Below are 20,944 nucleotides of genomic sequence, written 5' to 3'. Positions count from 1 at the left end.
CATTTATGAAGGAAATTGAAGATGATACAGAGAAAAGGAAAAACACTCCATGCTCATAGATTGGAAGAACAAATGTTGTTAAAATGTCTGTATTACCCAAAACAATCCATTCATTCAATGCAACCCCAATCAAAATGCCACTAACATTTTTCAAAGAGCTAGAACAAACAATCCTAAATTTGTATGGAACCAGAAAAGGTCCTGAATAGCCACAGTAATGTTGAAAAGCAAAGGACAGGCATGATAATTCCTGCCTGTCAAAGCTGTAATCAACAAGACAGTGTGGTACCGGCACAAAAACACACACATAGATCCATGGAACAGAAGAGAAAGCCCAGAAACGGACCCACAGCCATATGGTCAACTAATCTTCTACAAAGCAGGAAAGAATATCCAACAGAAAAATGACAATTCCTTCAGCAAATGGTGTTGGGAGAAATGGACAACATGCAGAAGAAGGAAACCACTTACACTATATACAAAAAGAAATTCGAAATGGTTGGAAGACCTAAAGGAGAGACAGGAAACCATAAAGTGCTAGAGGAGAACACAGGCAGCAACCCCTTTGACCTTGGCAATAGAAACCTCTTACTGGACATGTCACCTGAGACAAGGGAAACAAAAACAAAAATAAACTATTCAGACTTCTTCAAGATAAAAAGCTTCTGCATAGTAAAGAAAACAATCAACCAAACCAAAAGGCTGCCTATGAAATAAGAGAGCATATTTGCAAATCTTGACCAATCTGATCAAGAGTAGGATCTGAGGGATCCCTGGGTGGCTCAGCAGTTGAGTGCCTGCCTTCAGCTCAGGGTGTGATCCTGGAGACCCGGGATTGAGTCCCGCGTCGGGCTCCCTGCATGGAGCCTGCTTCTCCCTCTGCCTGTGTCTCTGCCTCTCTCCCTCTCTCTCTCTCTGTGTCTCTCATGAATAAATAAATAAAATGTTTTTTAAAAAATTTTAAAAAGAGTAGGATCTGAAATCTGTAAAGAATGTATCAGATTCAACAGCCAAAACACAAATGATCCAGTTAAGATATGGCCAGAGGACATCAATAGACATTTTTCCCAAGAGGACGTCCATATGGCCAACTGACGCATGACAAGACGCTTGCCATCACTCATTGTTAGGGAAATGCAAATCAAACCTATGATGTGATGCCGCCTCACACCTGTCTGAATGGCTAAAGCTAACAACACAGGGAACAAGAGATGTTGGTGAGGATGAGGGGAAAGGGGACCCCTCTGGTGCTGTTGGTGGGAACGCGAACTGGGGCGGCCACTCTGGAAAACAGCATGGAGGCTCCTCAGAAAGTTAGGAATAGGGCTGCCCTATGCTCTAGTGACGGCACTAATCGGCATCTACCTAAGTAGAGCAAAGTACAGAGTCACAGGGCACATGCGCTCTGATGTTTAGGGCAGCATCACCGACGAAGGCCAAACTATGGAAGGAGCACAAGTGTCCGTCGAGTGACCAGTGGATAAAGAGGTGGTGGACACGCACACACGCACAACGGATTGTTCCTTGGCCATCAGAGTGAAATCTTGACATTTGCAATGTCATGGATGGAACTAGAGGATACTATGCTAAGTGACATAAGTCAGAGAGAGATAAACACCATATGATTTCACTCATTTGTGGAATTTTATAAAACAATACAGATGAACTTATGGGAAGAGAAGGGAAAAAGAAAATTAAGACAAAGAGAGAGAGGCAAACTGTAAGAGACGCCTCACTACAGAGACAAACTAAGGGTTGCTGGAGGGGCAGTGGGTAGGGGCATGGAGTAAATGGGTGACGGCTGTTAAGGAGGGCACTTTTATTTTTTAAAGATTTTATTTATTTGAGAGAGAGAGATAGAGAGAGGTAGAGAGAGAAAGGAAGAGAGAGACAGTGCAAGCTGGGGGGATACAGGCATAGGGAGAGAGAATCTCAGCAGACTCTGCAATGAGCATGGAGCCTGGTGCAGGGCTCAATCCCGGGACCCCGAGATCTGGACCTGAGCCGAAACCAAGAGTTGGACACTCAACCTACTGGGCCACCCAGCCACCACCGCAAGGAGGGTGCGTATGATGAGCTCTGGGTATGACATGCAAGTGATGAATCACTAAATTCTACTCCTGAAACCGATACTACACTATACGTTATATAACTGGAATTGAAATAAAAACTTGGAAGGAGGACGCCAGGGAGGCTCAGTGGTTGAGCGTCTGCCTTCATCCCAGGGCGTGATCCTGGGGTCCCAGGATCGAGTCCCACGTCGGGCTCCCTGCATGGAGCCTGCTTTCCCTCTGCCTGTGTCTCTGCCTCTGTGTGTGTGTGTGTCTCTCATGAATAAATAAATAAAATCTTAAAAAAAAAAACTTGGAAGGAAAAGAAAGGATATAATGCACTTGGGCATGGTATCTTTATGAGAGGCAAAATGGAACTCCCAGCAGCTGAACGATACTCAAAGATTCTTTCTCAACCAAAACACTGATTAAAAAAAAAAAAAGAAGCAGCCAACCAAAACCACATGTTCATGTGCTTAATGTTTACACCCATATATAAGGCACATGGGAATTTTTGTCCTTTCCTTGAAATGCTTCTCCACTGTAAGAGATGGGCACATGCTGCGGGGGCAGCGTCCCCTCCAGCCTCGGGAGCTGGTTCCTGCACGGATCCATACCTGGGTGAGAAGAATGTTGTCGAACAGCAGTTGAGTTTCTGACTGATCTTTAGTGATATCTGCATTGGCATTCATCCCGAAGATCTCCGTGGCGGGGTTCAGCGGCAGAGTCTTTGTGTATTCGATGTAGCTTTTGTGCTGCAAGATGAGTAACAAAGGGTCGGGAAGTTAGAAATCAATTATCCCCTAGAACTTTCTGAGAAGAGATGATTTTCAATACTCAAGTTATTGAGTGGATGAGCCTATGAAACTGGACACTGGGTGCTTTCACTGTCTTTCAGCCTGGGCCAAAGTTTAAAAAGAAAAAACAACAACAATAAAAAAGGACACATTTAGGAAGAGAAAGAAAACGTTCCATCCAACTGGCATGGATTTTAAAAGGGAGAAAGGAATATCCCTGCCATCTCCTTTAGAAAATTTTTTCTGGGGGAATTATTCAGCACCATATTTGCTGATGATTTGTTCTTAATTTATTGCAACAATTCTTTTTCTCTTTACTCTGATTTTTTTTGTTTACTCTTGTGATAAATCTACGTAATTCAGAAAAGCAAATATCACCTGAATGATTATTATCCTGAGATAATCACCATTAACATTTCTTTTTACGCACGCACACACACATTCTATATTTTTATTTACGTGGACTCTGTCAAAGTTACAAGCCTTTCTTCATGCTCATATAATCGTACAAATACTCATATACATATATGGTGGGGGGGGGGGTGTCAGAGATGGTTTTTCAAAATGAGTTATGTTCCATATCCCTGACTTCATCTTGCCTTTTTTCTCACTTGACAATTCGTCCCTGGAAATCTTGACACTCATGGCCCCGCATGTTGACTCGCTCCACTCATTTAGTGACCTAGGCCCGGGGATGGATTTTCTCTTCATCTCTATTGACATCTGCTCTCAGCCAGCATTAGTCCTAATGGATGATGGGGTTATAGAATGTGGCTCTTTGCATATGGTCCTACGTTTAACTTTCAACATGTGCCCTTTTGACTTCTAGGAATAAAATGAGAGCCAATTCAACTGTCCTGGGGGTCCCTGGAAGTCTACTGTGTGATAATCTGAAGGCGGACACCGCATCTTCCATGAGGGCAGGCCTAGAAAAAGTAGCAGAAGGAAACGGACTCTTGCAGTAGGATGGTTCTGGAACTCTCTTCCCCTTCCTACCTGTGTGGCCTTGGGCAAGTCCTTCAACTCTAGTGAATGTGCTTTCTCATTCGTCAACAGGACAGAATGCTAATACCACTGTTACCCTGATGCTCTAGTGAGACGAGTACCTGTACAGCTTTGTAAATAAGTAAGCATGACCTTGCTGTTAATGGTTATTGTTGATATTATTTTGTAACCCTTCCCACGTGTATTTCCACTTTAACTGGGGACAATGTCTTTTTGCCAAAGGAATAAACTCATGATAGAAGTTTGGGTCACTAGGAAGCTATCCTTGGGTGAGTGGTGGATTGATGGTTTCTGATAGTCCTCACGTTACAGCAGATGGCAAACCACTAGCTACATCTGTGCATGAGGTTTGTTGTCTTCCTCAAAGACTGAACAAAGGACACACAATGGTCAGCCAAAAAACAGGGCCTCTAGGGGGAAAAAAATCACCATTTTATCAGAGGAATTTCAAGTTTCCTTGCTTTTAGTTTTCTTGAAGGGCGTACTTACATCACCAGAAGGAGGAACAAAGTAGATGCCGCTGGAGTCGAATTTGTAGCCTGGGTTTTGAACTAGTTCTGGGTTGAAGAATTTGTTCAGGATGCTGCGCAGCGTGCGCCGGTCCCAGTCATCCGTCACCCTGCCTCCGTAATTGCATTCACCTGTCATGTACTGCAGAGCTTCGTAAGGCAGTTCCTAGGAGCCAGGGTCCAAGTCACTCTGCGGGCTGAGAGTTCTCAGTCGCGTGTTACCTACAGAGCTGTGCTTCCTGTTTGCTCCTATTATTAAATTCAACTGGGCTTACAAAATTGGCATTAAGCACTATTTCCCTTTATATACTTCTCTGCTAATTCCGGAGTTGTCTTCTTGTGTCATTTGTCAATGCTGAGGGCAAAAGTCATCTATTACCTTGGCCCAGACTCACTCACTACTCAACCAACACGAATGGATCAGCTACTATGTGCCAGACACACAATGAGTGAGACCAGAATCCCAGCCGTGAAAACCTGGCGTGGCTGACTGACATTCAAGACAAACCCCCTATAATTCAGAGATAATCAGTGTTAGTTTCCTTCATCATCTTTTTTTATATCCCTCTGGATTTTGACAATAGGAATCACTATTTTGATATATAAACAATATTGTGATATAGATAAAAACAGTTCTGCGTATAGTTTTTCACCAAGTCTCATAGGATACCTTTTACCATTTCATGAAATACTCTTTCAAAATATTTTAATTTAAGAAATAAAACCAATGAACATAGAGGAAGGGGAAAAACACAGAGTTTGGGAGTTGGACACTTACCCGACTGAGCCACCCAGGTGACCCACCAAATTGCTTTTTTTAAAGGCTGTAGCAATTGTAGGAATCAGTTTTAAAATTTTTGCTAATTTGATTGACCAAAGATAATATTGTGTTAACTTGCATTCCTACAGTATCAGTGAAGTTCATAATTTTTTCGTGTTTAGTAACATTTGTTCTCTGAACTAGTCTTCTACTCATTTTTTAACCCAATTAAAATGTTAATGGCTTTATTTGTATGCACTGTTTTATGAATTATCCTTTTTATTCAGACTTGTGGAAATATTCTTTCCTTTTAGTTTGCTTCTTTTTATCATATTCTCTGGTCTGAAGAATTTTTAAATGTTTATGAGTGCAAAAGTATTGGTTGTTCATACTGTTCATACTTTTATCATCAGCATAAATACTTAAACAGCCACCAGCAATACAGAGAATTCTATTTCTCGTTGCTCTCAACAGAACTGCACATTTTCACTTAGGAGAAAAAATTGACAGTTAAACAATAACATTGTTTTTAAATATTTTTAAATATATTTTAATTTTTAGCATCACTACACCCAACAGGAGCTTGAACTTACAACCCCAAGATCTGGAGTCACGTGCTTTGCCTACTGAGTCAGCCAAGCCCCCCTGTTTTTAATTTTTAAATGTATTTTTTAATTGAGATATAATTGACATATAACATTAGTTTCAAATGTGTAACAAAGATTTGATGTTTGCACGTATTGTGAAATGAACACAAGTCTATTTAGCAAGTCATTAGTCATTACACATAACTATACATTTTTTCTTGTGATGAGAACTTTTAAGATCTATTCTCAGCCACCTTCAAATATGCAATATAGTTTTAACTCTAGTCACCATACTGACCATTTCATATCTTAAGTTTATTTTTGATACTGACATTGTAAAAATGTTTATTCACCACTTGTATTTATCTTATTAAATTATCTTCTCTGTTCTTCTATGTATTTTCATTTGGATGATTATATTTTTTATTATTATTAAAATCTCTTTATGCAGTTATTAAATCAGATAGATTTTAGCTATCTCTTCAATTTTCATTTGTCTTTTTACAATATCTTATTGTTTACGGTAATAAAGCAATGCTTTAAAATATAGCAATTTTTTACTTTTGGATTATATCATCATCTTTGTCCTTTCATGCCCTTCTTTATTTTTTTAAAGATTTTATCGAAAAAATCCAGCAGAGGGAGAAGCAGGCTCCCCACAAGGAGCCCGATGAAGGACTCAATCCCAGGATCCCAGGATCACGACCTGAGCTGAAGGCAGATGCTCAACTGCTGAGACCCCAGGTGTCCCTAACAAATAGTTCTAGTCAAACATTATTTTCAAAATAAGATTATTTCTTAAAATAATTAAGAAATTGAAGCAAAAGAAATTTTATGATGTTTATCCTAAGAGACAGTATAGTAGTATATGCTTTTCTTATTATGTATTCACATATTTTAACTTCTTAGACATATCTGTTTCAGATAACATGTCTGATATCTTCTGGAAGAATGTGGTTTTCAATGTAGTCTCAATGTTTCTCATTTCTATGTCTATGATATTCTGAACATGTCTATGATATTCTACAAAACTTCATTTTATGTTTGCTAAATTTTGAATTGCTGGCACTTTTAACTGACTCTACTAGACTATAATATTTTAAATTAGAATATACTCTATTGATAAGAGCCTCTTGTATTTGCCTCCCTCTTTCCCCCCCTTTCTCTATGTTCATCTGTTTTGTTTCTTAAATTCCACATATGGGTGAACTTTAGGGACAAAATTCTAATAAAATTTGAAGGGATTCACTCTCAAAAAGTTCCATATCCTTACAGGATGCCTGGATTGATTTAATAAGCAGTTCTTCAAAAAAAAAAAAAAAAGAGAAAAAAGCAGTTATTCAAAGTTGCAAACATGTTAAAAATCCAACTGATAGACAAGTGGCTAAAAGAGAAAATGGGGAGTGTGTGTGTGTGTGTGTGTGCGTGTGTGTGTGTGTGTGTGTGTGTGTGTATGTGTAAGAGAGAGAGAGAGAGAGAGAATTGTAGGGGCTTACATGTGGTTGATGTGACAATATTAGACTGTTTGGTTTTTTCCCCCCAGAATCCACACCTCAGGTGAACATCAGTGACCTAAAGAGTCTGTTTTCTCCTGATGAATGGCCCAAATCTAAATTCTGGAATAATACAGTACAATCACATTTCTCTAAAAATAAAGTCATGCTCCAGAACAGGAGAAAATCAATTTATATTTTCATTTCAGAGCCTGGTTGATTTACGGTCTTCTCAAATCCTTTTCAAAATAAGCCCAATATGATCATCTCGCCGATTCCCATAGGTGTTTCTATGTCAAAAATAAATAATAAAACATAGGTTCTTAATAGACAAACCAATGTCCTAACTACCTACGATAGCAGTTATGATATCCTATTATAACAAAGTGTTATTTAATAAGCTGTTGCGAATTATCCTATTTATTTTGTAAGAGTAGGAATTAATGAGAAGTCCCTGCTTACTATACAAATACAATGTGATAAAGAGCAAAATAGGTAATATTCTTGCTGTGACTTTTATGATACCTCATACTGGTTCAGGAACATGTGGAGTTGCTGTACACTGATTCTTAGGTCAGTCTCATTGAACTCATAAGGAATATTCCACCCCAGGGGTCCAAATTTCCGTCTCTCCTGTACCAAAGCATGAAAGAAGCAGAGGCCATAAAGTAATTTCTTGAATTCCTCCTGTAATGAGAAGAAATGGCACCACATCATTTCCTTCCTCACATTGCATTATGCTTACCATTTTTTAAAATGAAAGTGACTCTTTGTGTTTATAAATATATCCATCCCAAAGTACATTACAACAGAATTCACTATTTCAGCAGGCTATGTAGGCAGAAACATGTCCCTTTGTATGCATGTTCAGTTGGCACACGTAGCTATGTACCCCTGGTTTTTAGGGAGCATAATCAGCTCGTCTATTTAGTCTTACTAAATCCTATAAGGATTTTGGAGGTTCCAACTGAAGCATAGTGAGGCAAGAAGAATGAACTCAGTATGTGGTCCCAGACCACCATGGAGAAATTTCAAAGTAGACAGTTCAAACCAATTAAGCAGTTCTACAAGAAGGACTTCCAGATGAAAACTTTGGCCTTATGACTTTTCCAGTTACTCTTTAGATAATAAGAAGTCTTACAGTTACTTTGAATGGCAAAGTCAGCCTTGAATCAGAAATCAGAAAGTATTATGCACCCTCCACAAGAATGCTAGAAAATGGTCGAAATAGACGTTGAGAGAGGATTTTGTGAAGGTTTCCTTGGAAAGAGCAGTGGCTGTGCTGGGAGCGCTTTTGCCCCTATCCCCAAGGAGAAAGGAGCGTGAGGTATATCCTCTTATTCCAAGCTAATGAGAAGGAATTAATGGGGCTCCTCAGAAAGTTGATGCATGTTCCCTGCACCTGGGGTAGAGTGGAAAAGTGCAAAACTTATGCCTGAAAGAGTAGAGCAGTCTTTGGCTCCAGGGTAGTGAATTGAGAGAGGGAAATCAGAGCCCTGCTTCCAATAGTGGGCCGCCCCAGAGTGATCCCAAGGAGCAGATGGGGACCTGGGTTAAGAATGTCAGTCAGGGGATGCGCCTGGGTGGCTCAGTTGGTTAGATGTCTGTCTCTTGATTTCTGCTCAGATCATGATCTCAGGGTTGTGAGACTGAGGCCTGTGTTAGGCTCCACAGTGGATATGGAGCCTGCTTAAGATTCCCTCTTTCCCTCTCCCCCTCTCAAAAAAAAAAAAAAAAAAGGAAAAAGAAAAGAATGTCAGCCAGGGGAAACATTTCTTGGTCAAGAGGACTTGTTTTACCTAAGTACAGGTGTAAGTATCCCCTGTGGAATAAACTGAAAGGAGGAGTGGAGACAAAAGCAAAGTAGCATCAATTTAACCAGAGAGGTGGGGGGAAACGCAGAGTGACAAGTGCTGCGTGGACTCTGAAACTATTTTATTTTATTTCACTTTGCTTTATTTTTTTTTATTTATTTATTTTCTTTTTTCACCTTGTTTTAAAGTAGGCTCCATACTCAGTGTGGAGCCCAGCGTGAGGCTTGAACTCACAATCCTGAGATGGAGACCTGAGCTAAAACCAAGAGCGGGACACTCAGCCGACCGAGCCACCCAGACACCCTTAGAACTACTTTCGATATGTTACAGAACCAAGCAAATTGGTAAATGTGCTGATGATGTGGGAGCCAGGTGCTAGTGCAGAAGTGACCTGTGTATATGGAATGAGGGAAAGTGAGGAAGAACCCTGGGCGGATGCGCGGAAGCTGGATGGATCATTACAAATTCATCACTTCTGCAATACGCGAATGAGTACGTGCGTGTGCTCATCTGCATGCACCCGGAGGCGGGTGTGCATATTTGTGCACATACCTGTGCATGTGTGTGAGACTACCTGCATGTATTTCCAAGTTTTCTCCCCTCAAAGGACCAAGAACCAAAAACAGGGCAGTAGCGCTGGACTCGTCTAGCACCTAGATCTAGGTCTCCATAACCAGGACTTCACAGAAAAATGACCGGTTCCAGGGCTAGATGACAGATGAACCTGCAGCATCTTATGCCAAAAAAGCAAGAAGGCTAAGTAATAACAACAACCACAACCACAACCACAATAACAATAACCGATGGGCCCAGTACAGAGGGCCCAGCTTGAGGGTGCTCCCACTGACCAAATCTGGGACCATTTGAGTAAAAGACTTAGGATAGTAAAGAACTGTAAGCCACTGGGGGGGCAGGGACCAAGGAATTCCCGAGTCCATGCCAACAGCACATAAATAAAGGGAAAGGTGGGAGGGCTGTCGCAGAGAGTAGAGGGCAGGTGTCAAGCAAGGAGCCAGAACCATCATAGGGAACAACCGGGTCAGGCAAGGCACATCAACAGTCATGCAAGCTGGGCCAGGGGTCCGTTTTGATGAGAAACAGGATCTCGACGAGGCCTTAGAATGTCTCCCCAGAGACTGACCATCAGTTGCAAGGGGCTCTTATCACACATTGAAGAAATCCGACAACATTGTCTCTGGGTGATCAAGACTCGTATCAACAGTGAAGGATAAATGGATATCGTGTGTCTCCCAGTGCGATAGTCCGAGGCCAGTTTCACTAATGTAGTTTTTTGGCTAAAGATGCATAATTGCATCTAATCACGAAGAAATATCAGACAAGCCCCAAATGAGAAATGTTACTAAAAAAAAACCTTAAGAGGAGGTAAATTCTTCAGAAATGTCAATGTCTTCAAAGACAAAGACAGGCTGAGGCAATGTTCCGGATTAAAGAAGGCGAAGAGCCACAGCAACTAAATTTTAACCCGAGACCGATCGCTAGTGAGCAGGGAAGATGCTCTAAGGGACATGACTGAATCAGTGGACAGCTCGGGAACACAGACAGCAGATTAGATAAAATCGTGTGTTCTTATCAAATCCACTAAACTCATAATGGTATGAGGGCAAAATTAAATCTCTATTCTTAAGAAATATGCATCGAAGTGTTTCCTTGGGGGTGAAGGGTTGTGACATATCTGAGTTACCCACAAAAGTCGTATGTTAACAGCAGGTGAATATGCGTCACGGGCATAGGGCTGGTCTTAGCACTCTTTTCATATAGTTTTCCTTGCCACTTTTCTGTAAGTTAAAAATTATTTCCAAGTACAAAGTCAAGGCAAACATGATGATGAACTCTTTTGGCTTTTGAGGGGATTGGCTTTTGGTTTGGATGGTGTTTCATAAATGCCTAGACTTCCAATATGTGGGACTTCCACTGGAGAGACCTTTGGCTCTAGAAGAAACGAAGTAAAATTGTGCACAGAGGACATCTGTCCAGGCTGGCCTGTGCAGACGTGCCCTCACCACCTACCTACCCTGCAGGAACCCGCTCTCTCTGGGCCTAATCAACACGAAAGCCACCCAGACAGCAGGTCTTAGCCCAGAGGATAAGGGTTGACTGAGTTTTAAGCATAGGAGCTTGCTTTCCCTCAGTACCTGGGACTTTTGTTTAATGAAAGTACTTCTTTATTTTTAATGTTTTCTTTTGATGCGTCCTCAAAACATATCCCGATATCAAAAGCGTGAGCTGTTTAATGGCAAAAACTTAACCAAGGTTCACAACCCCTCTTAAAAAGAAACTCTTCCATTTTTAATTATGGCAAAACGCTGTGAAACAATTTTAGGTCACAGACATTCACACACCGAATTCTAATCATGAAAGCAGTGGGTGGTTTCCCCGCTTGCCCAGGGACGCTGAAAAAGACCCTTATGAGTCCCATCAATCAAGGAGTAAAATCATTCTGGCTCTCATTATAGTTATATGGAGGAAATATTTTTATGTTTTAATTTAAAGATACGGCTCCAAAGAGCAAAAGGCTCAGTTAATATCCTGAAACAAGATTCTCCAACCTTGCAGATTTGTACTGGGAATGGCTTACAGCTGACTTTCTAAATGGAAAGCTACATTATTAATGACACCCCAGAAGATCTCAGCTGCGCAGAAATGAGGCCGGTGGTAAAATTAAAATAAAATATTAATACAATTGACTTCAGCACAGTCAATAATCAGTAATCAAAACCAACGGCACTGCAGGGCAGGAGGCCTATTTAATCTGTAGTTTTGCTCAGCCACACACAGCCGTGGTCAGCAGGGGCCACTTGGACTGCGTCGGGGCCGAGGGAGCAAGACTTAGCCATTACTAACAGGCTTTTTGCAGCTGCCAAAGAACTCGGGGTCGGAGATCGGGTCCATGAGGTACGATCGAATGATATTAGCTCGTAAACCTTTAGGGGCTTCATTGGTCATTTTCACACCATTCTGCAGGACGGACACGGGGAAGCTTGGTGATGGGTAACTTGTCAACCAGATGCGGAAATCGGGATGTGTTGCTTCTGGGCTTAGCTCCTGCATAAAAGAAAAAAATAAAAAAAATGAAAAGGAAATTAGACATGAATGGGTACGTACAACCCAAGGAACATCTCCAGCCCGTATGTGCATGGGACGGCTTGGAAGTGGGAGGAAGCAGTTTTACAAAATAGAACCTACTGCTGCAATTTTGGGCACAAGTCTTAAAATCTGATTCTGCCCCTGAAACAACGTTCTTCGTCGAGAAGGCCCAGAGCGTTGCCATGCTTCTTGGTAAATTTTAATCACGCAACGATCAAGTTCGCAAAGGCATTCCGTAATTTAGAGTTGGCCACACCAGAGACTAGGACATTCAAAAAAAAAAAAAAAATCTCCTATCGTAACTGATGCTGCTGAAATATTTATAGCTATAATTCTCTGCCCGAGGGCTGGATTAAGAATGAGCCATTCTTCTGGCTGTAGCCAGGTTGTGAGAAGGAGCAGCATAAGTCAATATTAAGCCAAGCAGAGATGAAAAGAAGGAGAGAGCATTCGGAAAGGGAAAGTATTGAAACATAGCCCTCTGAGCTCTATTTTCTTAAGGGGTGAGTCAGGTGTGCACTGGGGAGGATAGTGGAACACTCAGCACATCCTGAAGGCCGTGGGGGTGCCTTCCTTTCCCCTTTTCCTGGTCACTCCTGCTCCCTCTTGCTACCTCCCCCTCCCAACTGTCTGTGGCAGTAGTTACCTTAGGGTTTTTCTAAAATTGCAATGCTTTGTCCATAAGACATGTTTTGAGCAGTCATGCGGTAAAGGGGCAAGGGGGAATTAGAAAGGATGCAAAGGTGCCTACATTTTTTAAGAATTACTAAGTAGTGGAGAGTGAGGGTGACCACTTCTTCCTCCCACCAGCTGTCCTGTGCCTGGTGACTTAAACATGACCCAAGGGCCTTTGGGCCCAGTGTGCCATCCATTAGGGACTGCTCTCCTCTCCTTTATGACTCTCCAATGGGGCATATGTGACACAGTTGAACAGGTCATCTCTAGGCCATTCTCATGACCTGTTCAACTGTGTCACATATGCCCCATTGGAGAATGGCCTAGAGATGGAGGAGCCATGAGGAAACAGGCACAGATATGAAACCTTTAATGTAACACCTCAAGGATGAGAAGATGTTGGTAAAGCAAATAATCAAAGAATCAGTTTTCAGACAGAAATAACATTATGATGGCCTATATTCTTTTTTTTTAAGCTTTACTTATTCGAGAGAGAATGAGAGAGGAGCAGTGGGGGGTGGGGGGGATGCAGAGGGAGAGAGAATCTCAAGCAGCACAGAGCCTGACTTGGGGCTTGATCCCACAACCCTGAGACCATGACCTGAGACGAAATCAAGAGTTGGATGCTTATCCCACTGAGCTCCCCAGCTGCCCCATCATGGCCTATATTCTTGAAAAAGTGTGTCATCCCAATGAAAGCAAAAGAAGCTCAAACGACTAGAGCCTAGAAGTCACGACCAAACCCGAGAGGAAACAAAGGTCAACGAGGAAGCGGGTCGTCAGCCATGATGAGGCTTTAAACTTTGTCTTCCACGCAAAGTGAAAGTTTTAAGCAGTGAAGCAATATTCATTCACTAATTTAGGAAATAGTTCTGGGTTGTCTCTTTGGGCCAGGCATAACTCAAGGTGCTGGAGATGAAGCAGAAGACAAAGCAGACAAAGTCTCTGTTCTCATGGCGCTTGTAGTCTAATGGAAGATAGACAAGATGGTGACAAGTGGCACAAAAGAAAATACGACCCTCTCCTTAAAGTTTCAATTGCATGTCTGGATAGAGCTAGTTATATCCTTAGCTTGGCTAATTAGTAACCCAAGGGACTCTGAGTTAGGAGGGGTCTAGGGTCGCGGGTAATTATATCAACTGCTTTTTCTCTGTTGGTCGGAGTCAAGTTTCCTCAGCTGAGCTACGTGGGGTTGCCTTGCTGGGATTTCCACCTCTCACAGAGGGAAGTGCCACAGCCCACGGCAAGAACAGGTGGGGGAGTCTTCCTCAGGTTTCAGACTGATCCTCTGTGCCAGGGCTACTGTCTGAGCAGGTCAGAAGGGAGAAACAAAGTTACACCCTGAAGCCTCTGGGTTTAGAGTGGCTTCATGCATTTCCCCCTGAAAAGCCTCCTTTGAAGTTGTCTTTGCTCCACTGCTGTAAGAGGTAAGTTGTTTTCTGTCTGCCCTGTGGCTGACTCCCCTCCTTGAGGCTGTTCTCCTGGACGAGGGAGATTCCAACTCACTGCATGAGCCCTTGTCCCTGTTGAGAGGGACTGGGCAAGGGCTGACCGTGTGACTTCTTCTCGTCTCCCTACTCCCGACGTGAGCCCATCTCTCCTGTAATCCAGCCATGCCACTAGCCTGTAGCCCCCCAAACCAGGGGCAGGCATGGAGTTGAATGACAGGTGTAACACTAGTTATGGGGGGGGGGGGGATACAAATCAACACTAGTTATGGGGGGGGCATACAAATACAAAAAATAAGCTTGCATTTTTACCTCGCAAACTTTCTCAAGGGTTGGCATCCAAGAGGTGGCAAGGTGACAATTCTGAAGAACAACCCATGTTCCTTCCTTGACGGCTTTTTCTATCATCTTCATGGCTATGGGCCCTTGGCCTTGACCAAGAGATAAAGAGCTAAGTTTGGACCCCCCATATCCCTGTGAACAAGAATAGTAAAGATGTTACTTGACAACACATTTTTAAAGAAGAATCAATACTAATCCTACAGAAAATGTTAACCTTAAGCATATTAAAATTTAATTATCCAGCATCCCTCAAAGGTCTAAATATAACATATGCAACCCTATAAAATTCTTACTGATTAAGAATCTTATAAATACTCAGATCGAAAGCAAATCAGCTCATATTGGAAACGGTCATGGCAATACATGGAAAATTCTCTAGGGTCTTTGATTGTTGAGCTATGGAAAAGAAAAAAAATTAAGAACACTTTCAACGTGAGAAAACAGGAGATGAAAGGACCCTGGCTGTTATGCAGCAACTCCTAAAATCCGGAGCCCAGAAGAAAACTATGAACAGATAGATGAACTTGTCCTGTTTCCTCCACATCTTTGAATAATTCTGTATTAATTTGGTCAGTGTATTGAGCTTAGAGAAAAAAATATATTAGCCCCTAAGTCCTATTTAAACATTTCTTTAAAGAATTCTGTGGGAATGTTTGTCTGGAATGTATTTCTATTGTAGCCCGATTCATCTGCAGTTTCTGCAACTCCCTGGGATCTTTCTCTCTCGAGCAGTCATCACTGCGATGCCTCTTTGGAAGAGGCCTCCAGTTATGGTCTCAGGCTGCCTCTGAACGTCCACGGCTCATCAACACTAGTGGGTAGAAGCATCAGGAAACAAAAAACAGAGCCAGCTACTACTGTTTCTGGAAGAAGTGGGGATAGCAGGTGAAGACGATGCACTCAGCAGGCCTACTCAGGGCCTAGGGAGTCATCACGGTGTACAACATGGGAAGAAAAATGGGGAGGATGTAGGAAGATCTCAAGCAGTTGAAAAGGTCATGTTGATTTGGAGAGGGTGAGTCCCACCTAAAATGAATTCTTCTGGCATCCACACCACTTCCACTCTGGTCCTTCCTACCATTGCTCTTCCTGGCCTTCTAGCAGCAACCCCCCTGACTAATGCCCTGCTTCCATTCTGCACACAGATAAGTTCTCCTCACTCCAGCCAAGATGGGCTTTAGAAACTATGGATCACCTCGTGTCACTTTGCTGCTTGAAACCCTGCCACATAATCCCACTGTATTCAAAGAGCTGTGCGGCCTTTAAGAAGTCACCCAACCTTCCCATGCGTTAGTGGCCCTCTCTACACAATGGAGATGCCACCATTTACCGCAGAGGATTCTTCTATTTCAAGAAATAGAAGAGAAATGTGCATTACAAGGTCTGGCCAAATTAACAGTACGTGTAAAGCACAATACAAGTGGTGCTGGTGGTTTTAGAAACATCAGTATTACTTCCACAAAATGTTACTTTGATTAGACCAAAATGGGAAAAAAGTCAACCCGACAATGTCCAGTCACCTGTTTATGAAGATTTTCTTATTCTAGGTTGAATGACATAAGAAAATTTGCAGTAAATTCATTTGAATAATTTTTAAAGCCTTGAGATAAAAATATTAGAATGCATTCTAACCTGGTAAAGTCACTGTAATAGAGGATTGTCCTGGAAAGTCAAGAGAGTCTCCCCATAGAGACTGGAGATGTGGCAGGATCAGAGGGGGTGCCCCCCGGGGTCGCTACTCAGGCTTGAATTTATTAAATCAACCCAAGCTCTTGTACTGATGTCATAATGTCAGAGTCCCTTGGTCCCTCCAAAATAAAAATAAGGGGCACCCAGGCCAAATTCTGGTTTTATAATCTGGATATGGAGAATTATTTTTATTGTCCGTGCGGCCATCTAAATAGCATTTTCTTGAGACTCTGTCAACTTTTGGACCTCCCAGTCCTTTCAAGAGCTAAGTGAGTGATAAAATATTACCTTTCCCTCCCCCGCTTAGGATAAGCAAGTTTGTTTTGGAAAACATTTAGTTGGAAAATACTATATTGATCCACTTTTCTAATATCCTATAACCTCATTTATTTTAAGGTACCTACCTGGTCATCAGCAAATTTTAGAAGGGCAGCCATGGGATCCGCTCCAGGAGAGAGCACAAAAATCAGTGGTGAACAGCAGTTGCTATCTCCAAATGCCTTGGATAAATCAAAGGGGGGTGGTTCAATGAACGCACGCCCCAGTCTGTTGGTTATAAATTCTTGCAGCATTGGAATAACCTAGGAAGGACCAGAATATATTGGGAAGAATATTCCAACTTGCTTACAAATTTCAAAGTTCAGATTCAAAGATAATTTGAAACAAAGGACTCTAGCTCCATTAGTGTAGCTATTTGCTAAATGTTGGTGGAGGATCAAAGCACCACTTTCTGTAAGAAGAGTCTTTTAAGATAGAAAAAAAAAAGATAAATTATTTAAATAATGAAAGATGAGCATTAGTGACACCAGAATTCAAAGGCATTTTTCTTCCCTTCAGTGAGCATTCAACATGTGGTGATGAATATAAGAAACCTCAACTCTTAAGTCTTAAAATACTACATTCTCAGAGTCCAGAACTCAAACATAGAAATTTGAGAGTGATTGATATAGTACTGGACCATCAAGAAGGAATCAATACGGCTGGAAACGAAACAGAAAGAAAGCAAAAAAGAAAAGTAGCATGAAAGAGAAACAGGCTATACGCCCGAGAAAGGGACCAAACTACATTGCATGGATTTCTGGATATGAGCCTGCCCACTTTCTGGGAGCACATGGGAGAGAGAGCACCACTCTGGCCCAGAGCCCCCTCGCAGGCGTTTATGGGGACATGGAATTTTATTCATTAATGTGACTGATATACAACTTTCAATACATCCCTCATCCCTCCCTCTTTCTTTAAAAATCTGTCTGTCTACCTACCTACCTACCTACCTATTTAAGAAAGAAAGAGAGAGAGGGAGGGAGCGAGAGCAGGAGCAGAGGATCTCAAGCAGATGCCCTCCTGAGCCTGGAGCGGGGCTCAATCTCACCACCTCAAGATCATGACCTGAGCTGAAACCTGGTTGCTTAGCCAACTGAGCCACCCAGGCACCCCTTTCCTTCCCTCTTTCTAAAGAAGAGTCTACACCTTTTTTTTTTTTTTTAAATGATTTGATTGATTTATTTAAGAGATAGAGAGCATGAGCAGAGGGAGGGGCAGGGGAAGAGACAGAGAAGCAGACTCCCCACCGAGCAGGGAGCCCTACCCTGGGCTGGATCCCAAGACCCTGAGACCATAACCTGAGCCAAAGGCAGACACTCAGAGTACGGAGCCACCCAGGAGCCCTGGGTCTACGCCTACAAATCTGGACGATGGCTCCCAGCTGATCATGACTCAGAGGTGAGGCACACAAGTGATAAAGATGGATTTAACAAGCTGGTATCCCTCTACCTGGGTAACAAATTATGTAAACATATTCCAGGAAGAGGAGTAATGGAGTAACAGGAACCCACAGGATTTTTTGAAGGCCCCAGCATCACTCTAACTGGGTACCTGCATATACCCAAGGATGGAATCGTGTGTACACAGCACACTCCAAATTAGGTCGTCAGTTCCACCAGCCTGCATCCTTCCTGAACGTGGAGCATACTGCAAGAGCAATCTCCAGATACCAAGTATCTCAAAATGGTAGTCTCTTCTGGAAAAAGTTACAAGTATTTCCAAACTTTAACCATGCATTCTCCGGAATATCTGTTCACACAGGGTTTGTAAGTCAAAATCACTGCCAGGTCACAGTGTCCATCCCAGTGTGGATGAGTGTGTGTGACAAAGGGTGTGAGGGCGGGGAGCTGGGAGACAGTGAAGGAGTATCTGGGCTTACGTTAGATTTCTAAATCCCTCCCCAATATTTCTCTAGGTTCATTCAAATACAGAAAATATAAGGAAAAGCGACAACAAGCATATAAGCAGCGTGTTGGCGAGGATCTACCTACCAGGGTGACTCAAGAATTCTTTGCACACAGTTGATATATACCGAACAATGAATGGATAAAAACTCGGGATGCCTCTTTTTGTGAAGGTGAGATTCTAATTATAGAAATTTTAGTCAAAAATCACAGTGTAATAATTCACCCACACAAAATGTTTCATTCCTACGTAAGTTATTTCATGTTTCAGGTATTTTGAACGCGCACAGATGTCAAGCTTATTGCAAGAAACTAAAAATACTCTGTCTATCCCAGGCCTTGTCTTGGCCTTTCTCCTTATTTTTTTTTCCCCAAGGTTGGTCTTTTCTCACTACATTTAAAAAACCAAGAGCAACTAACAGAAGAAAATGAAAATTTTTGCTAATTTGCAAAAACTTTCATCTCCTCCCAGGGCTGACTTCTTCACTAAGTTGTAGTTTGACAAACAAAACAAAAGCACGTGGCTTTTAAGTGCATGATTTTACTTTCAGCAAGTTTGAGTTCCAAGTGTTCCCTTCTGTTCTGGGGGTGGTTCAGGCTGCTGTCAGCCGCTGCTCCCGTGCAGACATGGCTGGACGACCTGGTCAGGGGTGCACACGTCGGCGCGAGTGCAAATTTCAGTGTCTTGTTTTTAATTTTAACCTGAGCAAGGCTTACGTTCTCCCAAGACCAAACTGTGACTCCCCAGGTAGATGAAGCTGTGCTTGCTGTTCAGTTTGCAAGGCAGCAGAATTGGGTTTGCTTCTGCAAGCTGATTCTGCTAGCATGAGGTCTGTAAAATGAAATCTGTCAGTAACAAAAATTACAGACTAATTGAGGCAACCATCTTCCCCAAGGCAGGAAAGAAGTTTATGGTCTTCCATTTATGTTTTTCTATGGATTGCAAATTCCTATAGGATTTATTTAAGGTCAGAGAAACATGCCCTTATACTTGACAAGTTTCCTAGTGAAAGCTGATTAATTTGCTTTCTGTGTACAGTTCAGAAGAAGAGAACGGTGGCCAGAAGCTCTTCATTTTGTGAATGGGCTCAAAACACTGCACACCTTAGTATTTATCCCCTTGATGTTTCTTGTATCAATAAAACACAATAAAATACTAAATTCTACATGAAAGTGTGAGCCCATCTCATTTTTTTCCTACTGGTGATTGAATGAGCATCCTTTACATTTTTCTAAACTAGAACGTTAGAGAACCTGGCATGTGTGGCTTCTTACCACTGAGTGGAATTCGATTTGAGAAGGGAGCAGTGGAAAGGAGACAAAAAAAATTGTGCTGCCAAATAATGTCAACTGCACCCTAGAGATAAAACAACCGTTGATCTTCCTGCTGTGTATCTGTAGTTACTCATGACTTGGAGAATTCAAGGAAATAAAAATCTACACAGCACGAGCCCAAATCGTAGCCTCGTATAGCACTGTTTCTTTCTCCAGTAGGCTAGTGCCATGGCACCTTGGAAAACTGCTCTTTTAAAAGTATAATAGTCTTTTAATTACTGTTGGATCCCATTAGCTAGTATTTTGGTGAGAATTTTGGCACCCATGTTCATCAGGGATATTGGTCTGTAAATCTCCTTTTCAGTGGGGGCTTTGTCTGGTTTTGGGGTCAAGATAATGCTGGCTTCCTAGAGTTTGGAAGTTTTCCTTCCATTTCTATTTTTTTTGAAATAGCTTCAGAAGAATAGGTATTAAATTCCTCTTTAAGTGTTTCATAGAATCACCCAGCCCTGGACTCCTATTTGTTGGGAGATTTTTGATGAATGCTTCAATTTCCTTGCTGGTTATGGGTCTTTGCAGGTTTTCAATTTCTTCCTGTTTCAGTTTTGGTAGTTTATAAATCTCTAGGGATGCACCCATTTCTTCCAGATTGCCTAATTTGTTGGCACAAAGCTGCTCATAATATGTTCTTTTTTTTTTAAGATTTTATTTATTTATTCATGAAAGACACAGAGAGAGGCAGAAAGACAGGCAGAGGGAGAAGCAGACTCCATGCAGGGATCCTGATGTAGGACTTGATCCCCGGACCAGGATCACGCCCTGAGTGGAAGGCAGATGCTCAGCTCCCCAGGCGTTCCTCATAACATGTTCTTATAATTGTATTTCTTCAGTGTTGGTTGTGGTCTCTCCTCTTTCATTTATGATTTTATTTATTTGGGTCCTTTCCTACCGGTGATTTAATGAGCATCCTTTACATTTTCTTTTTGGCAAGTCTGGCCAGAAGTTTATCAGTCTTATTGTTTCAAGAACCAGCTCTTAGTTTCATTGATCTGTTCTTGTGTTCTTTTGGTTTCTATTTCACTGATTTCTGCTCTAATCTTTATTATTTCTCTCTCCTGCTGGGTTTAGGCCTTATTTGTTGTTCTTTCTCCAGCCTCTTTAGCTGTAAG

General features: G+C 41.9%; 1 protein-coding gene across 1 annotated transcript in view; it reads right to left on the bottom strand.

The window, feature by feature from the left end:
• Positions 1-20,944, bottom strand: part of DNAH7 (dynein axonemal heavy chain 7) — a 234,359-nt gene that overhangs the window by 22,140 nt on the left and 191,275 nt on the right. Inside the window, exons 55-60 of the mRNA XM_072740992.1 lie at positions 16,680-16,856; positions 14,557-14,718; positions 11,879-12,079; positions 7,728-7,889; positions 4,343-4,528; positions 2,669-2,806 (exon numbers count right to left, since the gene is read on the bottom strand). Coding sequence (XP_072597093.1) covers positions 2,669-2,806; positions 4,343-4,528; positions 7,728-7,889; positions 11,879-12,079; positions 14,557-14,718; positions 16,680-16,856 — 1,026 coding nt within the window. The remainder of the gene's footprint in view (positions 1-2,668; positions 2,807-4,342; positions 4,529-7,727; positions 7,890-11,878; positions 12,080-14,556; positions 14,719-16,679; positions 16,857-20,944) is intronic.

This window comes from Vulpes vulpes, chromosome 16, assembly GCF_048418805.1.
Source record: "Vulpes vulpes isolate BD-2025 chromosome 16, VulVul3, whole genome shotgun sequence".
Lineage (NCBI taxonomy): Eukaryota > Metazoa > Chordata > Mammalia > Carnivora > Canidae > Vulpes > Vulpes vulpes.
Note: the sequence above shows the minus strand (reverse complement) of the source record. Positions and strands in the feature narration are given on the sequence as shown.